The sequence below is a fragment of the Pristis pectinata genome, chromosome 8, assembly GCF_009764475.1.
Source record: "Pristis pectinata isolate sPriPec2 chromosome 8, sPriPec2.1.pri, whole genome shotgun sequence".
Lineage (NCBI taxonomy): Eukaryota > Metazoa > Chordata > Chondrichthyes > Rhinopristiformes > Pristidae > Pristis > Pristis pectinata.
In genome coordinates, this window is record NC_067412.1 from 44,463,858 (window position 1) to 44,489,945 (window position 26,088).

At 46.9% G+C, this 26,088-nt stretch overlaps 1 protein-coding gene across 2 annotated transcripts in view; it reads left to right on the plus strand.

Annotated features, from left to right (window-relative positions):
• The window catches only part of LOC127573033 (protein kinase C beta type), a 263,973-nt gene that overhangs the window by 222,703 nt on the left and 15,182 nt on the right, over positions 1–26,088 (plus strand). The window contains exons 12-17 of one of the 2 annotated variants that reach the window (XM_052020799.1): positions 4,302–4,364; positions 6,305–6,443; positions 9,417–9,497; positions 9,897–10,004; positions 15,991–16,131; positions 24,529–25,623. In XM_052020799.1, coding sequence (XP_051876759.1) covers positions 4,302–4,364; positions 6,305–6,443; positions 9,417–9,497; positions 9,897–10,004; positions 15,991–16,131; positions 24,529–24,687 — 691 coding nt within the window. In that variant the 3' untranslated portion in view covers positions 24,688–25,623. Of the gene's footprint in view, positions 1–4,301; positions 4,365–6,304; positions 6,444–9,416; positions 9,498–9,896; positions 10,005–15,990; positions 16,132–24,528; positions 25,624–26,088 lie in introns of those variants that run through there. The other variant, XM_052020801.1, reaches the window with a different exon arrangement.

Consider the following 26,088-nt stretch of genomic DNA (forward strand, 5'->3'; position numbering starts at 1 on the left):
ATAAAACGAAGAAAGGTACTTTAGCAATAACTGTCTTGAAACGAAAGGTCTTGGCCAAACTAATGCAACCAATGGAAAGCAAACCCTGGACTTGATGTCATGCATCATAATGACTACAGAGTTGTAGCCCATATCCCTCTAAACCTTTCCTATCCATGTACCTGTCCAAATACTTTCTAAATGCCGTGATTGAAAGCTCCCCACAACCTTCTAGCTTATTGTAAAAATATTGTAAGCTCTTGCAAAAAGGGAGACAGAACCTGTGCTAAATTAATCGAACATCTGACATTATGAAAATGCTAGAACCTAATTGAGGAATGCGATAGCAAAATATTTAGAAACTCATAATGCAATCAAGCAAAATCAAAGTGGTTATATGAAAGTTTGACAAATTTATTGGAGTTCTTTGAAAAAGTAACAAGCAGGGTAGATAAAGCGGAACTAGTCGATATTGTATACTTGTCAGTCAAGGACGAGTGAGGCTGAGGGGCCTATTTCCATGCTTTATAACTCTGACTCGATTCTATTCTGAAAGATGTTCAATGACATGCCATGTAAAAGGTGAGATTTTGTGGTATTGGGGGTAATCTGTTGATGTAGGTAGAAGAGTGGCTAAATGGGAAACAGAGCTGGAATAAATGGGTCAGTTTTGGATTGGCGATCAATGAGGTGCCACAGGGATCAGTGCTGGAGTCTGAATTATATACAGTTTGTATTCGTGACTTGGGTGCAGGGACTGAGTGTACAATACCACACTTTGCTGTCTGTACAAATATGAGTGGCCTAGTGAGTTGTGAAGAGGACACAGGACCCGCAAAGGGATATGGATAGTTTCGGTGAGTGGGCAAGAAGTTGGCAGGTAGAGCATAACATGGGAAGATGTGGGGTTATCCACTTTGGAAGGAGGAATAGGAAAGAAGAATGTTGTCAAAATGAAGGGAGACTCCAGAACGCTGGTGTTAAGATAATAAATGTTGGGAGGTTTTGCTACAGCTCTTCAGATGTTGATGAGACCATATCTTGGATGCTGTTTACTTCTAGTTTCCCTAGTGTTGGCAGAAGTCCCAGCAAAGTGAGAAGTGAGATGAGAAGTGATCCCATTGAAACATCTGAGGATTCTGAGACAATGCTCCCTCTCCTGGTTGAGTCAAGCCTGGGAGAATGGTTTCAAAATAAGGGGGAACGTATTGAAGGCATAGATGGGGAGCTGCTTCTTCCAGAGAGCCGAGGAAGCTGAGAGATTGTGTGCGACAGATTTTCGGTCTTGAGAAGTTAGAGATTATAGGGAAGCAGGGAAGTGGAGCAGAGGTCAAGCTGTGATCAGCCATGGTCTTACTGAATGACAGAGCCGGCCTTTTCCTTCTGGTCTCCTGAGTGTTAGAGGAAGTCTCAGCAAGCTCCTAGTCCATGGATGGTTTCCAGTCCTTGCCGTAAACCCTGTTCCTTGGTCACCTGCATCCCTCCCCTGTTTACAACCATTGTCTCATCTCTGAACCATATAATTGGATCATCACACAGCCTGGCTTCTCCCTTACCTCAGTTTATCCATTGCTGAACCTCTCATCCACGCTTTGGCCACCTTTAGGATTCGTCTGAAATCATGCCTGGATTTCTTTATTGCACCCACCGTAAGCCAGGGGCTGCCCAATAACTGCCCTGACCATGTCACAGCTTGGACTAAGTCCAGTTCACACATCACCTTTTGATTGTCTACATTTCAGCAATGCTGGCACTCACCTTCTCACCCTCACCTTCTCATCACCTTGTCCCTCTCTGGCTGTGTGACCTTCTCCAGTTTTACAACCCTGTGAGATAATTGCACTTCTCCAAAATTGCCTCTACACCATGCTTCAGATTTAGTGGGCATCCCTTCCTCTGCCAGTGTCCTAAACTCTGGAATTCCTCCTGTCTCTCCTCACTTATCAAGCATTTTGTCATCTGCTCATTGTCACATGTCGACTGATGTTCTGGTGAAGTGTGTTGGGATGTTTAGGTGGGATGTATGTTGTTTTTCCTGGGGTGGAGTTTTCAGATACTAGAGGGCATGGCTCTGAGGTAAGAGGGGGAAGTTTTTCTAGCACTGAGTTGTAAGTGCCTGGAACAGGCTCCCAGGGGAAATGGTGGAACCATAGAACCATAGAACCATACAGCACAAAACAGGCCCTTCGGCCCACCGTGTCGTGCCGTCCATCAGACCACCCTCATACTACCTAACCCCTTCCTCCCGCATATCCCTCTATCTCACGTTCCTCCATATGCCTATCCAACAAGCTCTTGAACCTGTTCAATGTATCTGCCTCCACCACCACCGCAGGCAGTGCATTCCATGCACCAACCACACTCTGGATGAAAACCTCCCTCTGACATCTCCCCTGAACCTCCCACCCATAACCTTAAAGCCATGACCTCTCGTCTTGAGCATTGGTGCCCTGGGAAGGAGGCGCTGACTGTCTACTCTATCTATTCCTCTCAATATTTTATATACCTCTATCATGTCTCCTCTCATCCTCCTCCTTTCCAGTGAATAAAGCCCTAGCACCTTAAGCCTCTCCTCATATTCAATACCCTCCAATCCAGGCAGCATCCTGGTAAATCTCATCTGCACCCTCTCCAATGCCTCCACATCCTTCCTATAATGAGGCGACCAGAACTGAACACAGTACTCTAAATGTGGCCTAACTAGAGTTTTGTAAAGCTGCATCATAACCTCGCGGCTCTTAAACTCAATCCCGTGATTTACGAAAGCCAACATCCCATTGGCCTTCTTAACTGCTCTTTCCACCTGTGAGGCAACTTTAAACGAACTGTGAATATGAACCCCCAGATCCCTCTGCTCCTCCACACTGCCAAGTACCTTGCCGTTTACCCTGTACTCTGCCCTGGAGTTTGTCCTTCCAAAGTGTACCACCTCACACTTCTCCGGATTGAACTCCATCTGCCACTTGTCAGCCCAGCTCTGCATCCTATCAATATCCCTCTGTAAGCTCCGACAGCCCTCCACACTATCCACAACACCGCCTATCTTAGTGTCGTCCGCAAACTTACTAACCCAGCCCTCCACCCCCTCATCTAAGTCATCTATAAATATCACAAAAAGTAGAGGTCCCAGAACCGATCCCTGCAGGACACCACTAGTCACTGCCTTCCAATCCGAGGGCACTCTTTCCACCACAACCCTCTGCTTTCTACATGCAAGCCAATTCCTAATCCACACAGCCAAGCTTCCTTGGATCCCTTGGCCTCTGACCTTCTGAAGAAGCCTACCATGAGGAACCTTATCAAATGCCTTACTAAAATCCATGTAAACCACATCCACCACACTGCCCTCATCAATCTTCCTGGTCACCTCCTCAAAGAACTCTCAGGCTTGTGAGGCAAGATCTTCCCTTCACAAAGCCATGCTGGCTGTCCCTAATCAGTCCATGATTCTCTAGGTGTTCATAAATCCTATCCCTCAGAATCCTTTCTAACAGCTTACCCACCACAGACGTGAGACTCACCGGTCTATAATTCCCTGGCCTATCCCTATTACCTTTTTTGAACAAGGGGACCACATTCGCAATCCTCCGGCACCACCCCCGTAGACAACGAGGACTCAAAGCAGCTATGATTACAACATTTAAGAGGCCTTTATGCAGACACATGAGCAGGCAGGGAATGGAGGGATATAGACCATGTGCAGGCAGATGGGATTAGTTTAGGTTGGCACAGACATGGTGGGCTGAAGGGTCTGTTGCTGTACTGTAACCCCTCCAGTGACACTGTGGCTCTATGCTTGCTTTGTGATGTCAGTCGTTGCCAGCTAGCAGTATATAACAAGTTCCATTCACCTATAATTTGGTTATTAGTTAATTAGATCCTGAAAATCTGCGAGTTTAGTGCTATGGGATCCCTCACTTCTGTAGTGGCAGAACCTTGGTTTGGCTTCTTAGTCTTTGTGTGGAGCAGTCCGTCAGTCAGACTAGATTTTCTGGAATGGAGTTTGATCCCAGGCTGTTTTAACTCGTGACTGTCTCCCACTGAACCATGGCCGATGACAAATTGAACTTAAAACTCTGGAAATTTGCAGAAAGGTGTAAATGTAACCAGTCACATGGCCCAGACCTTGACCAATGTTCAGCATGGCCTTGAGGAGCCCTGCTGCCCTCAGGCAACGACCTGTGGGGAGCAGAGGTGGTCTTACCAGCAGCACCCCGCTAGTTAACCAAGGATTCTGTGGGACACTGTGAGCCAGGTGAGTGTGGGGCCTTGGGGGCGCCAGTTCCAACTGCTGGTTCTTCACCTTCCTCTGTTATTTTTAGGTTCTATGCAGCAGAGATTGCCGTTGGCCTATTCTTCCTGCACAATCACGGCATTGTTTACAGGTGAGTGTGACAGCAATGTGTGACCGACAGTTGTTCGGGCCCTGAAGCTGTATTACTGACACACACAGCATCAGGAGTCAATGACAGTAACTGATACCCTCTGACATTCACACAGTCAAAACAGACAAAGTCATCACCCTCCCCATCCCTTCCCACCAATATTTAGCAAAGAACTCTCCTCTTTCTTTCCCCTTAGCTGTTAGAGAAAGCCTCAGGAAGGTGTGGGGACACATTGCAGTGTGGAATCCCTCCATCCTAGTGACCTTCACACATTGGGCCAAGCATGTCCACAGAGAGAGAGTTCACATTGGGCTAGATTACCTCTCTCTCTCTCTGTTCAGCTCACAGTCTGACTTCTCTCCAGCTCCAATGCACAGGAGCCAGGTAACCTCTGATCTAAACCAGTCAGTGTTTACCTAGCCCGGTGTTGGTCATCTGACAGAACTTGTTGGAATGGTCAGGGCTGGTACTCAGAGGAGCATTCTGGACTTGTTTTCTCAGATTGGGTTTTTTCCCATCAGCTTTATCTTTCTCACATTCACCTGCCCGCCTCCTGCACAGGCCCACAGTGGCTGCAGTGTCCACCATCAAGAAGGTGCACTGCAACATCTGTTTAAAGGCCCCCCCCCCCCCCCCCAAACAAACCCTCCTCTCTGCTTAGCTGGAAATGTTGGTTGGCATGGACCAGTTGTGCCCAAGTGTCTGTTTCCATGCTGTATGACTCTGACTCTCTCACACCCCTCCCCCACAGACAAGGGCTGCAAACAGTTGGGAGCATCTCCACCTGAGGTTCACTTTCAGGTCACACGTCATCCTGCCCTTGGAATGCCATCATTCCTTCCTTGTGCTTCTTGTAAAGCCTGGAACACCCTGTACTGTGGAGGTACCTTCATCCGTTTGAGCAGCCGGCCCTCTACCACTAAGGGCAAGGAGAGATTAAATTCTGTGATTCCTGGCCACGCCACATCTGGGTTGCTCTCTCCAAGTTTTGCCAACATTAGTCTTTTACTGCCTGTGAAGTTTGGTTGTCTCATTTTGTTTTTTTTTCCTTACTTTACAGCTTTAACCTTCTCATTTACATATTATCTTTATGATTGCTCTTCCTCTCCCTGAGCATTGCTCCCACTCTGAGAGACTTGCTCCAGTGTCAGCCCCACCTTTCCATTCCCAACCCCTTGCCCCTTCTCCACTGTTCACTGCTGCCAGCCAAGGCTCCGAGAGGGACCAGTGCACACTTCCCTTCCCTCCCCTCGCTTCTCCCCACATCTCCCCGCTGATCTTATGTACAGAGTCCACCGCAGCTCAGGGTTTGCTTTGCTCAAACCCTGCTGTTCAGCTCTGTGTTGCTAAGAGAACTCTTGCTGGCTTCAGGAAGCCCACAGTTGGCCATTAGCAATCCCTGTTCCTACAGTCTGAGTAGGTGCCCTGTCCCTTTGTTTCTTGATGGATGTGGGCTCAATTCTCCTCCAGCAGCCACTGCCGACATTCCAATTTGCCCCACACCAGCAAGTTGTACTTCCACACAGGAATTGCTGCCTATGCTCTCTCCAGCTGCTACATACAAATGGTCTCTGGAGGCAGGTCCCTAGTAGTGTTCCTCACTCCCTACCTGTTACTGTTGCCTCCCAAGAGAATGATGCTCCCCTGTGGAAGGTCCTATTTCATCCTCCTTGTGGTCTATCGTTGGGTCTTAGCCAAGGATCCTCCCCCTTCAAACAAGCCAAGACCCTCTGGTGATGTCTCAGCAGAGTTCCTCCAGGTTTGTGAGGCTGAGCAGACAACAGCCCAACATGATTCTGTCAAGAACCTCGACCATTAATCCCGTCCAGGTTTTCTGACAGAGTTAGGCAGAGGATCTGGTTGCCTTGCACATTCTCAGTAATGCAAGTACAGTGCAGATGAACTTTGTGCATAACTATCTGCACTTAACACACCCACAGAGACCTGAAGTTGGATAATGTGATGCTGGATTCAGAAGGACATATAAAGATCGCTGATTTTGGCATGTGTAAGGAGAATATGTGGGATGGAGTGACGACCAAGACCTTCTGTGGTACACCCGACTACATCGCGCCCGAGGTACGGAGAACTGTCAGTCATTGGTATGGTACTGCTTCCAGTAGATACTGACCTACAGTGAACAGTACAGTGAACATGAATACATGCTTACATAAACAAGCCAGTCAGCCCCTCACACCTGTTCTGTTCCTCAGTCAGTGTGCTGATGAGTTGCATCTTAACTCCACATCCTTACTAACCCAGCATAGAAAAATTGATCAAACTTGCCTTTAGATTTTCGGTGACCTCGTTGACAGCAGCTTTTTGTGGAATTTCTGCTCCGAGTCCATTCTCACCGGATTCTAACAGAAGTGGGGAGATCATCATTATTGGGCAGTGTCTTATTGGAATGGCGGGGAAGAGCAATGTGGTCCCTGCCTGTGTAGGTCAGACTGCTGTGATTAGAGCAGTGCGGTGCCTGCCTGTGTAGGTCAGACCCCTGTGGTTAGAGCAGTGCGGTGCCTGCCTGTGTAGGTCAGACCACTGGTTAGAGCAGTGCGATGCCTGCCTGTGTAGGTCAGACTGCTGTGGTTAGAGCAGTGCGGTGCCTGCCTGTGTAAGTCAGACTGATGTGGTTAGAGCAGTGCGGTGCCTGCCTGTGTAGGGTCAGACCCCTGTGGTTAGAGTGGTGCGGTGCCTGCCTGTGTAGGTCAAACTGCTGTGGTTAGAGCAGTGTAGTCCCTTTCTGTGTAGGTCAGACCCCTGTGGTTAGAGCGGTGCGGTGCCTGCCTGTGTAGGTCAGACCCCTGTGGTATGTTTCCATCCATCTCTATGTAACATATATCAAGTTGACAGCGGCAATGTCTTGGATAAGAAGCTCAAGTTTCATGTTTCCTTACAAAATTTGGAGGTGGCCATTTGGTCCATCATGTCTGTGCTGGCTCTCAGAGCCATTGTTTCATTCTCCCACTAATTTCTCTCAGTTGCCCATCAACTTCTCTCGCTGATATTTGGGAATTTACAGCGACCAATTAACCTACTGACTCACACATCTGTGGGATGTGGGAGGAAACTGGGGCACCCAGAGGAAACCGATGAAGTCACAGGGAGAACGTGCAAACTCCACACACAGTGCTGGGCATCAGGATTGAACCTGGATTGCTGGATCTGTGAGGCAGCAGCACTACTTGCCACAACACTATGCTGACTATTGGTCACCCATTGTACTAAGTTGCAGCTGATCCAGTGTCCAGTGGCAGACTGTGTTGGTTTGACTGCAGGTCTGTCTGGGTTCATTAGATTCTTTTGGGACAGTGCAGCAGGTTGTAGCTGGCATCTTGTGAGCAGCACACTTCTTAGTCTCACTGACTGAGAGGGTGTAGTGCTAGGTCTTGTCCAACACTCTCCTCCACCCCAGCCTTTGGCACCATTTTAACATAGGCAACACAGTTTTTATTTCCCTGGAATAAAAAATCGTGATGCTGGAGGAACTCTGCTGCAGGCAGCATTTGTGGAGGGAAATGGACAGTTGACATTTTGGGTCGAGATCCTTCATCTGGACTGGGTAAGAACATGGTCGGAGAGCAGCAGAGATCTAGAAGGGGGAGCAGTGAGAGTGGGTTTTGCAGAGCTCCAGTCAAAGAGAGGGGGGAAAACCTTTTCAAAGTGAGCATACCTTGAAGAGATTTTGCAGTGGAGTAGCAAAACAGAGACACAAGAGATTGCAGATGCTGGGATCTGGAGCAAAAAACAACTGCTGGAAGAACTCAGAGTCAGGCAGCATCCCCAACCCACTGAGTTCTTCCACACTTTGTGTGTTGCTCCAGACTCTAGCGTCTGTAGTCTCGTGTGTCTCCTTTTTGCCTGGAATGTTGGAATCACTCTGTTTTCAGGAGATTTTGAGCTGTGCATCTGATGCAAACACATCTGGCGTCAAACTGTTGAACTTGTTTGCTCCAAAAAATAGTTCCAACGGGGACGTGATCCCCAAACTAAGCCATCCTGAGGGCCTGTAGCCCAGCATTGGGCTGCCCACTGAAGTGTAGATTTCGCTGCATCTTAGGCTGATGGTGCACAGACATTTGTCCTTTTCTCCCTCATTTTCATCCTCACCCACATCTCACTGTGTGCAGTGCATTTGAAGTGACCTACAGTGTGGACACGGTGCTTGCTGTGAGCTGCTGCCATAGTCTCTGATGCAGGACTTCTAGTGCAGTGTAAGCACAGTCTGTGTGATTCTGCTGAATGTGCAAGAAGAGCAGGTCATTGTGCCTGGGGACTGTTCTGTGAAGTGGGGCCTTATCACATTGGAATAAATGAAGCTTGAATCAGGCTGCATCAGGCTTCAGCTGTAGTCAGGCTTAGTTCCATTGATTTGTGGAAGTTTTTTTTAACCTCTCCTATGTGCTTCTGCAAAGCCTCCCTCACCAGACCTCACTGGGAGAGCTGGAGCTGGGTTATATATATAGTCAACAGCACAGAAACAGGCCCTTCGGCCCACCCTGTCTATGCTGACCTTCAAGTACAAGTGGGAGTGTCATCCATTGGCTCTGGTCTAACAGGTCACAGAGAGAATAATGGAAACAGGCCCTTCAGCCCACTGAGTTCATGCATCCAACTATACTAATCCCATTTTATTCTCCGCACATTTGCATAAACACCCCTCCTCCAGATTCTATCCCTCACCTACACACCAGGGGCAAGTTAAAGTGGCTAATTAGCCTCCAACCTGCGCATCTTTGGGATGTGGGGGCAAACTGGAGCACCTGAGGGAAGCCCACACAGTCACGGGGAGAATGTGCAGACTCCACACAGCCAGCATCGGAGGTTGGGATCAAGCCTGGGTCTCTGGAGAAGGGAGACAGTGGCTGTACCATGGGCCACTTGGTGTCTGCTGAACCCACTAATGCGGCACTCTGGTCTGGCACATCTCCAGCCGCCTGGCTTTCAGTTTGTTGGAGACATTGACAGAGATCCTGATGTATTTTAAACAGGTATGGACTCTGCACTATTGATGCAGCATCTTATAAAACAAAATAATTCCTGCCGTTTCAGATCATTGCCTATCAACCGTATGGGAAGTCAGTGGATTGGTGGGCCTATGGAGTGTTACTGTATGAAATGCTGGCAGGACAGGTAAGAATTTGAATATTCTGACTTCAGAGAACCTGGAATAAGTGTTTTAGGAGAAAAATAATAGAACTGGCAACTACTAATTACCAAGGAGCCGGTGATAATCTGTAGATCTGAGTGTATGTTTGGCTCTATATGCGTGTGTGTGTGTGTGTGGGCGCGTGTGTGCACGCGCTCATCTGTTTGGCTTTATGTGTGCTTGTATCTGTCTGAACTTGTGCATGTCTCTGGATCTAAGTTTAGGTTCATTTGTCCAGCTGAGTATGTGCATCTGTTTCTATGTGGATGCAGCCCTTGGTCTTTGCATGCACCCATTCACAGCTGGTTCTGATCTCTCCGCTCTCTCTATTAATGTATGTAATGGGTCTAATTGCTGCTCTTCTTATGCCCCTTTTCCTCCAGCCTCCTTTTGATGGTGAGGATGAAGACGAGCTTTTCCAATCTATCATGGAACACAACGTAACTTACCCCAAATCAATGTCCAAAGAAGCAGTGTCTATTTGTAAAGGGGTAAGTGTTGGCTGATCCCTGAGCTGCCACTTTAGTGAGTATTACATTCAGTAGGAGGCAAAGACTGGGCTACCTCAGCAATGTGGAATTTGGAATGAGCAAAGAATTGAAAATCTGAAATTCTCAAGGATGAATTTACATAAAAGATTTATGTAGGATGAGGACTCTGCTCGGAGACTGCAACAGTAAAGCAGGAGCAGTTGGAAAATTTCCAGCCCAATGAAACTGTGGAAGGTAATTTAAAGCAGTTGGGTTTATATGGAACATGTTACAGCAAGTAACATCCTGCTGAGTGCAGCATCTGAAATGAATGCCGGAAGTTTAAACATCTAAGATGTAATATGGTGCACACATGGAGGCTATACATGAAATATTGGAAGGAACATCCAGCACTGACACAAAGCCATCCCAGCATTTGTCTAATTTCCTCCCACTCATCAGTCAGTATATCAGAATACTAATTGCTTGCTGTTCCCCTAGGCTGAATTAAATTCTGAGCTCCAAGGCTATCTCCCCAAAGCCACAGTAAATTGGAACAACACTCTCTCTTATCTGTCCAGCTTTATTTCCTATAGTGTCAATCAAACCAGAAAGCAGAAACTGTCAATGATTATTGCAGCATCTGTTATCTGTAGTTCATTGAGTTCTCACAGGCCAATGGGATCAGCCACCATAAAATTAAAGGAAAAAACTGCAGAGGAAGCAGCTTTACTGAATAAAATGTGCAGTCAGGTTCACACATTGGGAATCAGAACATTAATGGATATCAGTGAGGGTGACGTGTGGAATCTTTATCTGACATTCTAAAAATCTCTAAAACTATATATAATCTCTTCAATTAACTGATCCTCAAACCAAATTAAAACAAGTGTGAGTAAGGATTTTGTTAGCGTAATTATTGGATGGGATACAGTTGGGAATGAAATGAAAGCTGTAGCCTTGTGATTCTGTGAAGCTGGGACTGCATCAGAATTTTTGGGTAAACTGTGTATTTCTTGAGGAAATACTTGGTAAATTCTTGAGGGTGCACTCAGAAGGTATGTTCATCAGAGTTCATGGATAATTTGTGTATTTGTCAGGAATCCCCATGTTAGATCACTGGTTCATTCATTCAGCTTTTATGAAGGTACACTCACTTCCAGGATTAGTCTTTATCTATCAGCTCTCCCTGGTAACGGTTCATGCCAGCCAATAAATATATTAAACCGTCTGTGAGTTAACCCATGGGTTAATTTTACCTGTTCATTGCCAGGTGTGGCCACAATCAACGCAACTGCCTTTGACATGGTTGGATCTGTCTCTTGTGAGATTGGAATGTGTGAAACAAAATGTTAGAGCACTAGCAGACAGAAGTACTTGACATTGCCAATCATCGATTTACTCATGGGGAAATCCATAAGTTAGCCCAGTTCTGCATAAGATTTGAAGGTGGAGGGTGCTCAGTCCACTTCTGCCCCCAACAGCTGAAAGCCAAATGATTAAAATAAGCTACAAGGGACATTATGAAAGTCTGCTAGTAGGGTGGATTACAGAGGGAAGAGATGGCTGTGGTAGGAGATGTGAGTGGGCTGAGAACTCCCCTGGCCATTGACTGTTTCAGATCCAAAGTTTAATGGTTTGCATTCAAGGTCCACATAAACAGGAAGATTCAAAGGTGCTGGTTTATGGTTGAGCTAGGTAGGAAGGAGGATGAGGTCCTGAAAAGGGAGTTTAGGGAGCTAGGCAGAAGGCTGAAGAACAGGACCTCAAGGGTAGCAATCTCAGGATTGCTGCCAGCGCCACGTGATAGTGAAGATAAGAATAGGAGGAGATGGCAGATGAATGTGTGACTGAGGAGTTGGTGCAGGGGGCAAAGATTTTGATTTTTGGATCATTGGGATCTCTTCTGGGGAAGTTGGGACCTGTACAGAGTGGATGGGTTACACCTGAACTCAAGGGGGACCAATATCCTTGCAGGCAGGTTTGCTAGTGTGGTTCGGGAGGGTTTAAACTAGTTTGCGAGGGGCATGGGAACCGGAGGGATAGGTCAGTGGAAGAAGTGCATGGAGTAAAGTCAGATCTAACATGTAGAGAGGCTTTGAGGAAGGAGAAGCAGAGTATAGGGTATAAAAGTAGAAAGGTGGATGGGCTAAAGTGCATTTACTTAAATACAAGAAGTATCAGGAATAAGGGTGATGAACTGAGAGCTTGGATAAATATGTGGAACTATGATATTGTGGCTCTTACAGAGACTTGGCTGTCACCAGGGCAGGAATGGATACTGAATATTCCTGTGTTTTAAAAGGGATAGAGAGGGGTGGAGAAGAGGAGGAGGGGTGGAGGTACTGGTCAAGGACACTATTACAGCTGCAGAAAGGGTGGATAATGTAGAGGGATCCTCTCTAGAGTCAGTATGGGTGGAAGTTGGGAACAAGAAAGGAGCAGTTACTCTACTGGGAGTATTCTATAGGCCCCCAGGTAGCAAAGATACTGAGGAGCAGATTGGCAGGCAGATTTTGGAAAGGTGAAAGATTAACAGGGTTGTTATCATGGGAGACTTCAACTTCCCAAATATTGATTGGCACCTGCTTAAGTGCCAAAGGTTTAGATGGGGCAGAGTTTGTAAAGTGTGTTCAGTACGGATTCCTGTCACAGTATGTTGACAGGCCGACTAGAGGGAATGCCATATTAGATCTAATGTTAGGTAATGAACGGGGTCAGGTGACAGATCGCTCAGTGGGTGAGCATTTGGGGGACAGTGACCACCGCTCCCTAACCTTTAGCCTTGTCATGGACAAGGACAGGAACAAAGAGGACAGGAAGATATTTAATTGGGGAAGGGCAAATTATGAGGCTATAAGGCTGGAACTTGAGAGTGTAAATTGGGATGACATTTTTGAAGGGAAATGTACCATGGAGGTGTGGTCATTGTTCAGGGATCTCTTGCAGGAGGTTAGGGATAAATTTGTCCCGCTGAGGCAGAGAAGGAATGGCAGGGTGAAGGAACCATGGGTGACGAGAGGTGGAACTAGTTAGGAAGAAGGAGGCAGCATACATAAGGTTTAGGAAGCAAGGATCAGGTAGGTCTCTTGAGGAAGGAACTTAAGGGGCTGAGGAGAGCAAGAAGGGGACATGAAAAGGCCTTGGCGAGTAGGGGTAAGGAAAATCCCAAGGCTTTTTTCACTTATGTGAAGAGCAGAAGGATGATGAGAGTGAAGGTAGGACTGATTAGAGACAAAGATGGGAAGATGTGCCTGTAAGCTGTGGAAGTGGGTGAGGTCTTCAATGAATACTTCTCTTCAGTATTCACCAAGGAGAGGGGCCTTGGTGAATACTGAAGAGGCACTGAGGACAGTGTTGGAAAGGTTAATGTTCTGGAGCATGTAGATATCAAGAGGGAGGACGTGTTGGAGCTGTTAGAAAATATTAAGACAGATAAGTCCCCGCGGTCTATGGAATATTCCCCAGGCTGCTCTGCGAGGCGAGGGAGGAGATTGCTGAACCGTTGTCTTGATGATGCTGTGAACAGTGTAGGTGAGGGTAATGTTCTAGAGTATGTAGATATTAAGAGAGAGAATGTGTTGGAGTTGTTAGAAAATATTAGGACAGATAAGTCCCCGGGGTCTGATGGAATATTCCCCAGGCTGCTTCGTGAGGCGAGGGAGGAGATTGCTGAACCTTTGGTTAGGATCTTTGAGTCCTTGTCCACAGGAATGGTACCAGAGGATTGGAGGGTGGCAAATGTGGTTCCCATATTCAAAAAAGGAAGTAGGGATAGTCCAGGGAATTATAGACCAGTGAGCCTTATGTCTGTGGTGGGCAAGCTGTTGGAAAAGATTCTTAGAGATAGGATCTAAGGACATTTGGAGAATCATGGTCTGATCAGGGACAGCCAGCATGGCTTTGTGAAGGGCAGATCATGTCTTACAAGCCTGATAGGATTCTTTGAGGAGGTGACCAGGAAGATTGATGAGGGTAGTGCAGTAGATGTGGTCTAAGGCACTTGACAATGTTCCACATGGTAGGCTTCTTCAGAAGGTCAGAGGGCATGGAATCCAGGGAGGCTTGGCCGTCTGGATTCAGAATTGGCTTGCCTGTAGAAAGCAGAGTGTTGTGGTGGAGGAAGTGCATTCGGATTGGAGGGCTGTGACTAGTGGTGTCCCACAAGGATCAGTTCTGGGACCTCTAATTTTTGTGATTTTTATTAATGACCTGGATGACGGGGTAGAAGGATGGGTTGGCAAATTTGCAGATGACACAAAGGTTGGTGGTGTTCTGGATTGTGTGGAGGATTGTCGAAGATTGCAGAGGGATATTGATAGGATGCAGAGCTGGGCTGAGAAGTGGAGGATTGAGTTAAATCCGGAGAAGTGTGAGGTGGTACACTTTGGAAGAACAAACTCCCAGGTGGAGTACAAAGTTAATGACAGGATTCTGGGTAATGTGGAGGAGCAGAGGGATCTTGGGGGGTGGTGGGGGGGAGTCATATCCACAGATCTCTAAGTTGCCTCACAGGTGGATAGGGTAGTTAAGAAAGCATATGGGATGTTGGCATTCATAAGTCGTGGGATCGAGTTTAAGAGCCATGAGGTAATGATGCAGCTATACAAAACTCTGGTTCAACCACACTTGGAGTACTGTGTCCAGTTCTGGTCACCTCATTAGAGGAAGGATGTGGAAGCATTGGAAAGGGTGCAGAGGAGATTTACCAGGATGCTGCCTGGTTTAGAGAGTATGCATTATGAGGAGACATGAAGGGAGCTAGGGCTTTATTCTTTGGAGAGAAGGAGGATGAGAGGAGACATGATAGAGGTATGCAAAATATTAGGAGGAATAAATAGAGTCGTCAGCCAGCACCTCTTTCCCAGGGCACCAATGCTCAATACAAGAGGGCATGGCTTTAAGGTAATGGGTGGGAAGTTCAAGGGAGATGTCAGAGGGAGGTTTTTTTTTACCCAGAAAGTGGTTGGGGCATGGAATGTGCTGCCTGGGGCGGTGGTGGAGGCAGGTACATTGGTCAAATTCAAGAGATTGCTTGATAAGCATTGGAGGAATTTAAAATAGAGGGATATGTGGGGGGAAGGGGTTAGATAGTTTTTGGGCGAGGTTTAAAGGTCGGCACAACATTGTGGGCCGAAGGGCCTGTATTGTGCTGTACTTTCTATGATTCTAGTTTTTTGGATGAGTCAAGAAATTTAATACAAGCAGAATGTGGGCTGCTTACATTGACTAGATATCAGTGGAAGGTCTTGTCATTTGGAAGGACATTGCAAGTAAGAGGTAGAAATAGCTGGCTATAACCCAAGATTCTACATGAATGCAGAGCAGCATGAACTCCGCAGTGTCAGAGGCACATTATGTTGCAGATGGAAGGTCGAGGCCTGGTCAAGCTGTGTGAGACTGTCAGCTTCAGTCCTGATCTCTAGTGTTCTAAGTCATGGAGCCTGAATTTGGTATCCAAGGACTGAAGGAAAGAGTGGAGACATTTTGGGTCCTATTTAAAGGATAATAACTGGGACAGAGACAGTAGCCTGGAGCTTGCTTAGGAAAGTTCCCTTTCACCTCCTTAGAGCAGCCCAGAGTGCCATAGAGCATCACTGAAGTTACAGCTACGTTTAAAATGTCAGAGACACAGGAGCAGTTAAATCGCAATGTGATTCCGCACACAGTATTATATAAATGGGATCGATATCAGCCAGGATACTGTGGTTTAACACGTGATCTTGAAATGGTGATGACTTCCTTCAAAGAGCTTGGGTTAGAAATGGTGCAAGGAGACATTCCTTCATGCATTCCTTTAGTCCAGATGAAGGCAGCATCTATGGAGGGAAACAGTGTCTTTGTGTGTTATTCCTTCATGCAAAGCATGAACAATGGTCGAAATTCTTCAGACAGAACAACGGAGGTGATCCCTGCCATTGAAGCTGTAACCGTGAAGGGTTAGCTGAGATGAGTAACTTGGTCATATCCATCTGTATTTATTTTGAGATGTCCTTTCTGATCATAGCTCTTAACAAAGCATCCAGCGAAACGTCTGGGTTGTGGACCTGAAGGGGAGCGAGACATCAAGGAACATGCATTTTTCCGATGGATTGACTGGGAAAAGTTGCAACGCATGGAAATTCAGCCTCCATTCAAGCCAAAGGCGGTAAGTTGGCTCCGGCTCTCCTTCCCGGCCCTTATCCCAGGAAATGACAGTGCAACCAGTGAACTTCTGTCATGCAGGTGTCTGTGGGATGTGTCCATGGGATGTGGCCCTCACTGGCAATGCCGGCAATTATTTCCATCCCCAGTGGCCATTCACTGAGGACGCAACTATCAGGTACCACAGTGGTGGATCTGGAATCAGGGACAGCCCAGACTGGGTAAGGACAGCAGATTTCCTCCCCTGAAGGACATTAGTGAACCAGACTGGTTTTTACCACAATCCACCGGTTTCACGGTCACTGTGACTAACACTAGACTTTTTTTTAAATTGTAGATTTTAAAAATTACTTGAACTGAAATTCCCCAGCTGTCACGGTGGGATTTAAACTTGTGTCTCTGGATCACTGGTCCAGAACTCTGACAGCTTGTCCAGTAATTTAATCAGTACAGCACTGGACTGATTAAAGGCTCATGCTGTACACTGCTTTGTACAATTGGGGAGCCTCAGGTGTTGGATCAGAGAAACAGAAAAAGTTCAACATCTTGGTGTCAAAGAGGTGATGCCACCTCAGATGATCACTCCAAAGTAAATCTGCCAACATCCCAATAAACGTACACGTGTTCCTGGTAAACACACTCCTTCCACATAGTCTTCAGTAGACATACACCCTGTACAGACTCCTTGACAAGCAGACACTTCTGTAGAGAATCCCCAACAGACATCTGATCCAGAAAAACACAGGCCCACTTGAAAGCTCTCGAGAAACAGTCTCTGATTGGTTCTACCTGTAACAACTGCATATCTCCTGTGAGGAAGCTGGATGCATCTGAACAGAGTCCTCAATAAGCACACACCCTATACGTCCTCCCTGACAGCACCGCTCTTGATAACCACATTCCCTGCTCTGGTAATACCACTATCTATCTCTGGCTCAGAAACCGAATGTAATCATGGAACTAAGCGGCTGATTTAAAGGACTGAAACGTGAGAGTGAGCACATGGAGATGATTTGTTCTCTCGTTTTGTGAGAGAACAAATCAGGCGTTCAGCTCCTGCAGTGCAGCTTCAAGGTGAGCAGGAACCTGAGCCCCCAGAACATGGTCTCGGGGACAAGGTTAGGTTTCAGTCCAATGCAATTATTGCACAGAAGTATGTCTAAAGTACTCTGGAATTTTGCTGAGGGGCAGTGGGGGAGGGGATGGTCAGAAGGACACTTGCTTATACAATAGAAGTGAAGGGGTTAAATCTGTGACTTTGGAGTGCTGAGCAATATTTATCATGGACATAGTGATTTTATAGTGACTGGTGGAAGCAGGTAGCCCAATGTAAGCAGACCAGCAATAGATCACATCAGTCCAGCACACACAACATGAGGCTCTCTGGCTGCACAGGGAATGGGTTTGTCAGCATATGTGATCACTCATCACCAACCACTCTGCCCACACAAGCAACCAGTCCTCTTCAGGTCCAATATTTTAATGTCACTCCTAGTCAGCTGCCAACACTCGCCAGCAGTATCTATGTTTAATTTTTGGAAGCTGCAGGACAGTTTTGCAGGGTTACCAACCCGTGTGTGTATCTAAAGGAGTCAGGCAGATCCTGGTAGTCTGAGACCTCAGGCACTGTCACGCAGCCCCTGACATTTGGGCAGGCAGTGGTCAAGTCATTATCAACTGGAAAAATGGGCCAGAAAATGGCAGATGGAATTTAATGCCGACAAGTCCGAGGTGTTGCATTTTGGAAGGACAAATCAAGGTAGGACATACACAGTAAATGGTAGGGCACTGAGGAGTGCAGAGGAACAAAGGGATCTGGGAGTTCAGATACATAATTCTCTGAAAGTGGCATCACAGATGGACAGGGTTGTAAAGAACGCTTTTGGCATCCTGGCATTCATAAATCAAAGTACTGAGTATAGGAGTTGGGATGTTATGGCGAGGTTGTATAAGACATTGGTGAGGCCAAATTTGGACTATTGTGTGCAGTTCTGGTCACCTAACTATAGGAAGGATATCAGTGCAGAGGAGATTTACTAGAATGTTGCCGGGTCTTCAGGAGTTGAGTTACAGGGAAAAATTGAAAAGTTAGGACCCTATTTCTTGGAGCGTAGAAGAATGAGGGGAGATTTGATAGAGGTTTACAAAATTATGAGGGGTATAGACAGAGTAAATGTGAGTAGACTCTTTCCACCTAGATTAGGAGAGAAAAGTACAAGAGGACATGGCTCTAGGGTGAAGGGGGAAAGGTTTAGGGGGAATATTAGGGGGAACTTCACAGAGAGTGGTGGGAGTATGGAATGGGCTGCCATCTGATGTGTAAATGCGGGCTCACTCTTAAGTTTTAAGAATAAATTGGATAGATACATGGATGGGAGAGGGCTGGAGGGTAATGGACTGGGTGCAAGTAAATGGGACTAGTGGAATAGAGTTTCGGCACAGACTAGAAGGGCCGAATGGCCTGTTTTCTGTGCTGTAATGTTCTACAGTTCTAACGTGCTGGGAAGCTCTGACCTGGACTAACATCTTCACTGATTATCAAAAGCAAAAACTCTCAGATGCAGGAAATCTGAAACAAAAGGAAAAATTGCTTGAAAGGCGCAGTAGTGAGGGACCATCCATGGAGAGAGAAACAGGGCTGAGTCTTCATCAGAACTACGATGTTAGAAATCAAACACATTTTAAGTTGCAAGCAAGTGGTTGGGAGAGGAGAACAAAGGGAAGGTCTGTGACAGGATGGAGACCAAGTTTCTGCTTCCCTAGTTCTGATGAGAGGTCATTGACCCCAAATGTTGGCTGTTACTCTCTCTCTCTGTCCCCAGATGCTGCCTGACCAGTCGGGTATTTCCTACTTTTACTTCATTGGCTATGTCTGTTAGTTTCTCTGTCTATATGTATGTATCTCTCTCTCTCTCTCTCTCTCTCTCTCTCTCTCTCTCTCTCTCTCTCTTGCTCACACTGCTTCTCTCTCTTTCTGCCTGTATGCTATGATTAGCTTGGAAGAGAGCAGATGGAATTAGAAGTGACTGGATTATTGAGAAACAAGATATGTGGGAGAAGCTTTTGCTCTGGATCATTGGAGCAATGGGTTGGAAAAGAGTTGGAGGAAGATGGGAGTAGTTGGGCTGTAGAAAAGTCAGACGAACTATAGTGCTGGCTGGACTGATGAGAGATGGGATTGGTTGGGTTAGAGAGAAACTGCAATCCTGTGGGCTGAAGGGGATGTGGCTGGGTTAGAGGGGAGGGGAGGGGAGTGGCGAGGATGTGCTTGATTGGATGAGAGGGGACAGGCTGTGCATGATTAGATGAGAGAGGAGAGGGTGGAATAGAAGTGTATGAGATGAGGTGACTGACAGAAGGCAGCAGAGTGAGGCAAGAGTAACAGAGGGAAGCAAGAGGGGAGTAGCTCTCTTGTGAGAGCAGGAGAGATAGGGAGTCATTGAGATGAGAGCAGCTGGTTTGAGAAAAGGCAGAGGAAACTAAGCAAATAGTTTTTCTGAAAAATACATAGAGTATTTCCTAGAAGTTGACCAAGGCAAATGAGTTGAGGTGTATGCGAGAGTTAATGGGAGCTGCAGGAAGCATGGCATCTAAAGGGTTCTATACATAGTCATGTGGACAACATGTGCTTCTCTTTTAACTTCGTATAACGATATTCTTATTTCAATGTGTCTGTTGATTTCCTGCTGTGGATTGATCATCCAATCTCTCCTCTGGCTGTCCCATGACCAGCCATCTGCCTAAGCCCCTGACCCACATCACTTCGTCTCCCTCCCTCGTTTCTCAGCAACATCCTTCAGTTCTACAGCCCATCCAGAGTGAATCTCCACCTCCTCCTGCTTCCAGAGGAGCCCAAAAAATGACCTGGATAACCTGCTCCTCCTCCTGCTTCGGAAGCAATGCCTCAGATCGATTCCTGCTCTGTGGCTTGTGGGTGGCTGATGAAGTCATTGTGGGATCTCTGAGGAGCAGCATGATGCTGTAGATGGTGGGTGGGTCTGCAATCATTGCTGGGCTTCATTCTGCTCCCAGTGAAGAGGCTCCAGTTTCTTGGTACCTTCCCAGAAGCTCAACTCCGTTCAGACAGTCCCAGGGATTCTGGTGAGGATGTTACCTTTGGTACAGCAGTGTTGGAGACCATCCTTGAGGTGTTTCCTGTGACACTGATCTCTTGCCGTGACAGAGTCCAGAGTAGAGTACCTACCTGCTTCTGATATCTGCTCCCAGCCACATGAACTGTGTGAGCACCCATTAGAACTAACTGGGTGTAATTGAGGCTGTGAACGTGGACCTGGGAGAGGTCACTGACATTAGAGGCTGCTCCTGCCGTGTGTTTAGGGGAGTTGTGGAGCCAGCATTGGTGATGGTTCTCTGGTACTGAAGGTAGCCCAGGTCTAGGAAGTACACAGGCGGGCAGGGATCACCACTGTCTGGGAGGTGGCGAGCTTGCTGCTGGATTTGAAGTCTTGATGTTTGAAAACTCTTTTCCTCAGACAACTAAAGGGTTTACTGGTGCACTGGGTGTGCTGAATGTCAGTGTTTCGGGTCGAGACTGCATCTGGTCTGAGGAGGGAGATGGCCAGTATAAAGAGGGGGAGGGGTGAAGCAGGAGTCTGAGCTGGTTGGTGGACCCAGAGGGGGAGGGGTGTGAGGGATGACGGGGACAGGTGTAGCCAGGTAGTGGAGGGGAGGGGAAGGATGCAGCTGGGAGACAGAGGCACATGGGTGATAGATGGAGGCAGACAATAAAAGAGGTAGATGGAGTGAGGTGGGAAGAGAGGAGGGTGAAGGTAGAGACAGCTGCTGGAGGGAGCTAAGCAGGAACAGAAAGGGCTGCCAGTGCTGGACTCTGATAGGTGAGAAAGGTGATAGTGGGAGCCATTAGGGGAGAAGTGAATGGCTGATGGAACCAGATGGGGGAGGGGATCCAGTGGGTGAAATGTGTGGATAATGGTGGATGGAACCAGGAGGGGGAAGGAGTTGAAAACGGGTGATGGGGGTTGGGCTGTGGGAAAGTGGACCAGAGGAGGATCAGAAGGAGAGATAGTGGGGTTTTGGGGGTGGGGGGGGGGGTGTGGGTGTCGGTGCGAGTCATACACCAGAGGTGGTGCTGGTGGCGGTAGACCTTCATTGCCAGGTGTAGTTTGGTCCAGTGTGACTGGTTGGTGGAGTGCCTTTGTTTTACGATGTTGGGTATAAGCTCTATTTTATTGGCTATTTCAGTGAACACACCTCGGTCCAAGTGTGTATGTACACAAGAATCGCCTGCATATTGCAGCAGTTGCTGAGGTGGAGTGACTTTGGAGGGATGATGGGCAGAACTCTTCCCAGTCCGTCCTGTGGGCCAGTTCCACCACAGCCGCATTCTGCTGGATGTGCAGAATAATACTGCAGCAAGCAGATTGAGGAGGCTACTTTGTTTGACCCCAGTGTGCTGTGGTGTTGGTGAACCCGTTGGTTAGAGTCACAGCTTGCCTGCCCTCATGTAACAGATGTAGAATGTGGTTGAATTTCTGAGGCTGCCCCACACTGCCCCTCAGTTGACAGAGTAAGAGACATTCATAATATTGGAAAAGGCAGCTGATGCTGGTCCCTGCATCTCTCTTGGAACTGTTGTGCAGTGCAGATCATGTTTATTGTAACTCTGGGTGGACACAGTCCACACTGTGATTCAGGGAGCAGCTCATTGGCTATGGGAGGAGGCAGCAGAGGAGGACCCCAGCAATGGCTTTCCCCGTGCCAGACAGCAGGGAGAATCTCTGTACTCAATGAAGCAGATCTGTCTTCTTTAGAGTCATTGAGTCATACAGCATGGAAGCAGGCCCTTTGGCCCTACTTGTCCGTGCTGGCCAAGATGCTTACCTGAGCTTGTCCCACTTGCCTGCATTTGGCCCATATCCTATCCATGTACCTGTCTTGGCGAAGGGCACACTTAGTGTCTCAGGTTCCCAGAGAGGTTCCTCCTTTGAGAGATGAGGCAGTGGATTTGTGATTGAAGTTTGTCTCTGCTGAGGTTTAGAATTCAGGGATCCATCTGCTGCAGAAGTTTCTCTTTAGTCTTTTCAGCCTCGTGGCTGCCTGGTGGCAGAGAGGCTGGACTGGTCAGTGTGGTAGGTCATGATCAGGAGAACATAAAGGTGGAGTGGGAGCCGCACAGCCAACCTCTCACTCCTTCTCCACCATTCATCAGGATCAGGGCTGGTCTTCTACCTCAGCCCCTTTTTCCTGCACCATCCCCATATCCCTTGATTCCCTTAATATCGGAATGAACAGAATGACTAAGAATTCCAAAGCTGCTTCAGCCCCTGTGTGAAGAACTTCTCCTCACCTCAGTCCTGAATCCTTATTCTGAGACTGTGCCCCCTGGTCCTAGACTCCTTAGTCAGGAGAAGCGTCCAGCCTGTTCAGCCCTGTATGAATTTTGTATCTTTCAATGAGATTTCCTCCCATTCTTCTCAACTCTCTAGAGTTCAGTCCCACACCGTTGACTCTCCCCACACACAGCAAACCCACTGTTCTAGAATTGGTCTAGGGAATCTTCTGTGTTCTTCACACTGTCCTAATTGTGTAGAATTACAAAACTCAACAATTTCATAAAGCCGCAGAGAAACTTAAAGTATTCAAGCTTGTTTTCAAATCCTCCAGAACTCATCACTCCTTGTCCCTGACCCTCCTCCAGCTCCTTCACCTTCTAAGGCTGTTACTGTCAATTTCCAGTTCTGGCTGAACTTCTCCTGTGAGTCTGTCTCTTAAAACTTGGCCAAGCTTATGTTTCCCTATCACTCTGTCTTTATTTTCAAATGTTCCTGCTTTGTAAATACAGATTATTAGTATTCCAGGACTCAGAGTGCCTGTCCACCACTCAGTGCATATTGATTACACACACAAGTCTCAACTTGCTAGTAATGGGGTGGGGGAGAGGTGTACTGGAGAAAGTTGGAGTCACCTTGACCAAACTTGACCCTGTCAGAATGCTGAAAAAAAATCAAACAGTTCCTCAGTTCATTTTGTAGCTGAATTGATGGTATTTTGTCCGACCCAGACGCACCTCCAACCATCAGCTCTACTGCCGGACTAATGTGGACTGGCTCTGAGCAACTAAAGCACTGCAGATTTGACCCCCAGACTGATGTGGGCTGGCTGCTCTGGGTCAGAACTCCCGTTAGTCTTAGTGTCCCTTCTTTAAGAGAAAGTCAGGAAGGGATCCCTGCTCCTGCTTACAAACCAGTGACCCTTGTGGACATTAAGTGAAGATAGAATGGGCTTCATTAAGTCCCCTAGTTAAACTATGACATTCGGAAATGGGTAACTTGTTATATGCAGGGGATGACATGATTATCTGTAAAGGAATTTTATAAAACCACACAAATGAAAGGGGGATGGTGGTTGTTCAGGATCTTGTTCTTCCATGGTTGCAGTGGGCTTGTAATTCCTGTGAATATGTAGTAAAGTTCTAATGTGGGTATTCACTGGAGTCAGACATGATACAACACAGAACAGTACAGCAGGCCCTTCGGCCCATCATGTTGTGCCAAACTATGACACCCAATTACACTAATCTCTTCTGCCTGCACATGGTCCATATCCCTCCATTCTCTGTGTCCAAACATCCAAATGATATTGGTCTGTACCCAGCATGCACACCTCAGGCCTTCAGGAGAACAGAATAGAACTGTGAATGGTCCTCACAAAACTTGGGACGTTTGGGCTGTGTGTGTTGGTGGCATGACCAATACTTATCTCCCATCCCTAACCCTCCCTGCCATTTTAAAAGCAGTTTGGGTGCAGGGTCATGTGTAGTGGGTCAGTCCAAGGAAGGAGGGCAGGTACCCTTTCCAAAGGGACATAAATGAACAGGATGACTTTGCAACAGTCACTGAAACATAGCACAGGAACAGGCCCTTCAACCCACGATGTTGTGCCGTACTAATCACTGTTCCTGCCATTAGTTTCATGGTCACTGATGTTCACTGATCCAATCATTGAAATTCTCTAGCTGCTGTGGTGGGATGTCAACTCCAAAATCTGATTCATCAGTCCTGGTCCAGTAACTCCCACACCATGGTACTTGTATATGTAACAAACTGAAGGAGCTGAGTAACTCACTCTGTTCCAAAGAGGGACTGAATGGCCTCAAGGTCCTACGTAAAGATGAGGATGGAGACACAGAAAATGCATGTAAACTAGCAAATTTAGTGACTGATAGACTGGATTATGAGGTTGAATGGAGCCAGTGTCATTCTGGAGTCAGGTGTCAATAGAGATTATGAATTGATTACATCTGCTGTGCACTATCATTACTCATTACTCATCCTCCGATGTTGGTTTGTTTTTATAGAACTAACCCATTTATAAACCCTCAACACTCCATCCCATCATCCTTTTTTTTCTCCTCCCACAGTGCGGGCGCAACGCTGAGAACTTCGATCGATTTTTCACCCGTCATCCGCCAGTTTTAACACCACCTGACCAAGAGGTCATCATGAATATTGACCAGGCAGAATTTGAGGGCTTCTCCTTTGTTAACACGGAGTTTGTAAAGCCTGAGGTTACCTGTTAATTCTGTCTGGGGAGGAATAAGGGAATGAGAGGGATGGGGTCAGATATCCTCTTCAGCTTAAGGGCCAAGTTCTGGGTTGTGTGGCATGTTCACAGGCTGTTAACTTTCTGCGATGTTTGCTTTGCAACTCTCTCAAAGTGTGTTGGGAATGCAGTACTTCATTCATCACCTCACCACAGCAGGATGCAGAGTGCTGACAGCAGCCAACACAACAGCTGCTGATGGTTCACATTGCAGGTACTTCCCTTTACATTCAGTCTGTATGAAGATGCTTTGCAAAATTATTTGCTGCCTGATTGCCAAAATCTGGTCTATAGTTTATTAACTGGCTCAGTCCAGTGGCTATCCTGTTGCTCCAATACACAAAGGTAATCCCTTTTCACTATGCAGTGAGGCATTCTCTGGCTGTGAAACCCATCGTGTGTTTGTGAAGGTTTCCTTGCGAAACGTGTCTGTGGCTGTGGGAAATCTACCCCAGGGAAATTTTCGTTAACAGATTTAAGATGTCATTCTCAGCAACTCTTAAGAAACGTGTCAAGGTTTTTCTAAATGTTTTATGGCCCATATCATGTGATCCCAGAGGCTGATGTGTAATTATAATTATATTTGAATTGAACAAAGTGTCTGTAAGGTCTGCTCAGTTTTAGAAGTGTTGGTGCCTGTCCCCTCCCTGTTTGGTAGTAAACCCTTCTCTGGGCTGAAGGCCCAGCTTCCTTCTCATCACTGGCTCTGGCCTTGTAGGTGAACCTTCTCGCAGAGTGCTGGCATGTTTAAAATGAAAATGAAACTTTGCAAGAAATTTTAACAAAAATTAAGTGCATGCCTGTTGTTTTGTAGTGTGTTGCTAACAGTGCCTGCAGTTGATGTGCCAAATATTTTTCCAGTATTGATAAACAATAAAGAAAATCACACCAAAAACGAGCTCCTCCTTGCCTCAGTCACCTGCTTAATTTAACAACACTTCTACTTTTTTTTGGTTTGGATATTTTCTATGCCACTGTAATGCTCCAGGAAGGAAGGTTAATTAAATCTGCTTGAAATAGACATTGAGTGCTTATCGGAAGTTGCCGGCCCGATCAGCCTGAAGCAGGTCACCTTGCTGATGCATTCATTTCCGTCTCTGAAACACCTCCTCCATTTTAATCCGTTCTTCACAACTTGCAGTACAAATTACAAAGTGTATCAACCAACTGGAAAGCTGGTGATCCCATGCTATAAAAGGGAACAGAGGAAGGAGAAAAATCTCAATGGTCACAACATGGAAAACAGCTATTCAGCCCACTGAGTCCTTACTGGCTCTGCGCAGCAGCAATCCAGCCAGTCTAATCGCCCCACCTCCCACCATAGCCCTATGTTTGTAGCTCTCAGGTACTAACTGGCTCGCTTCTGAATCTGCCTCCA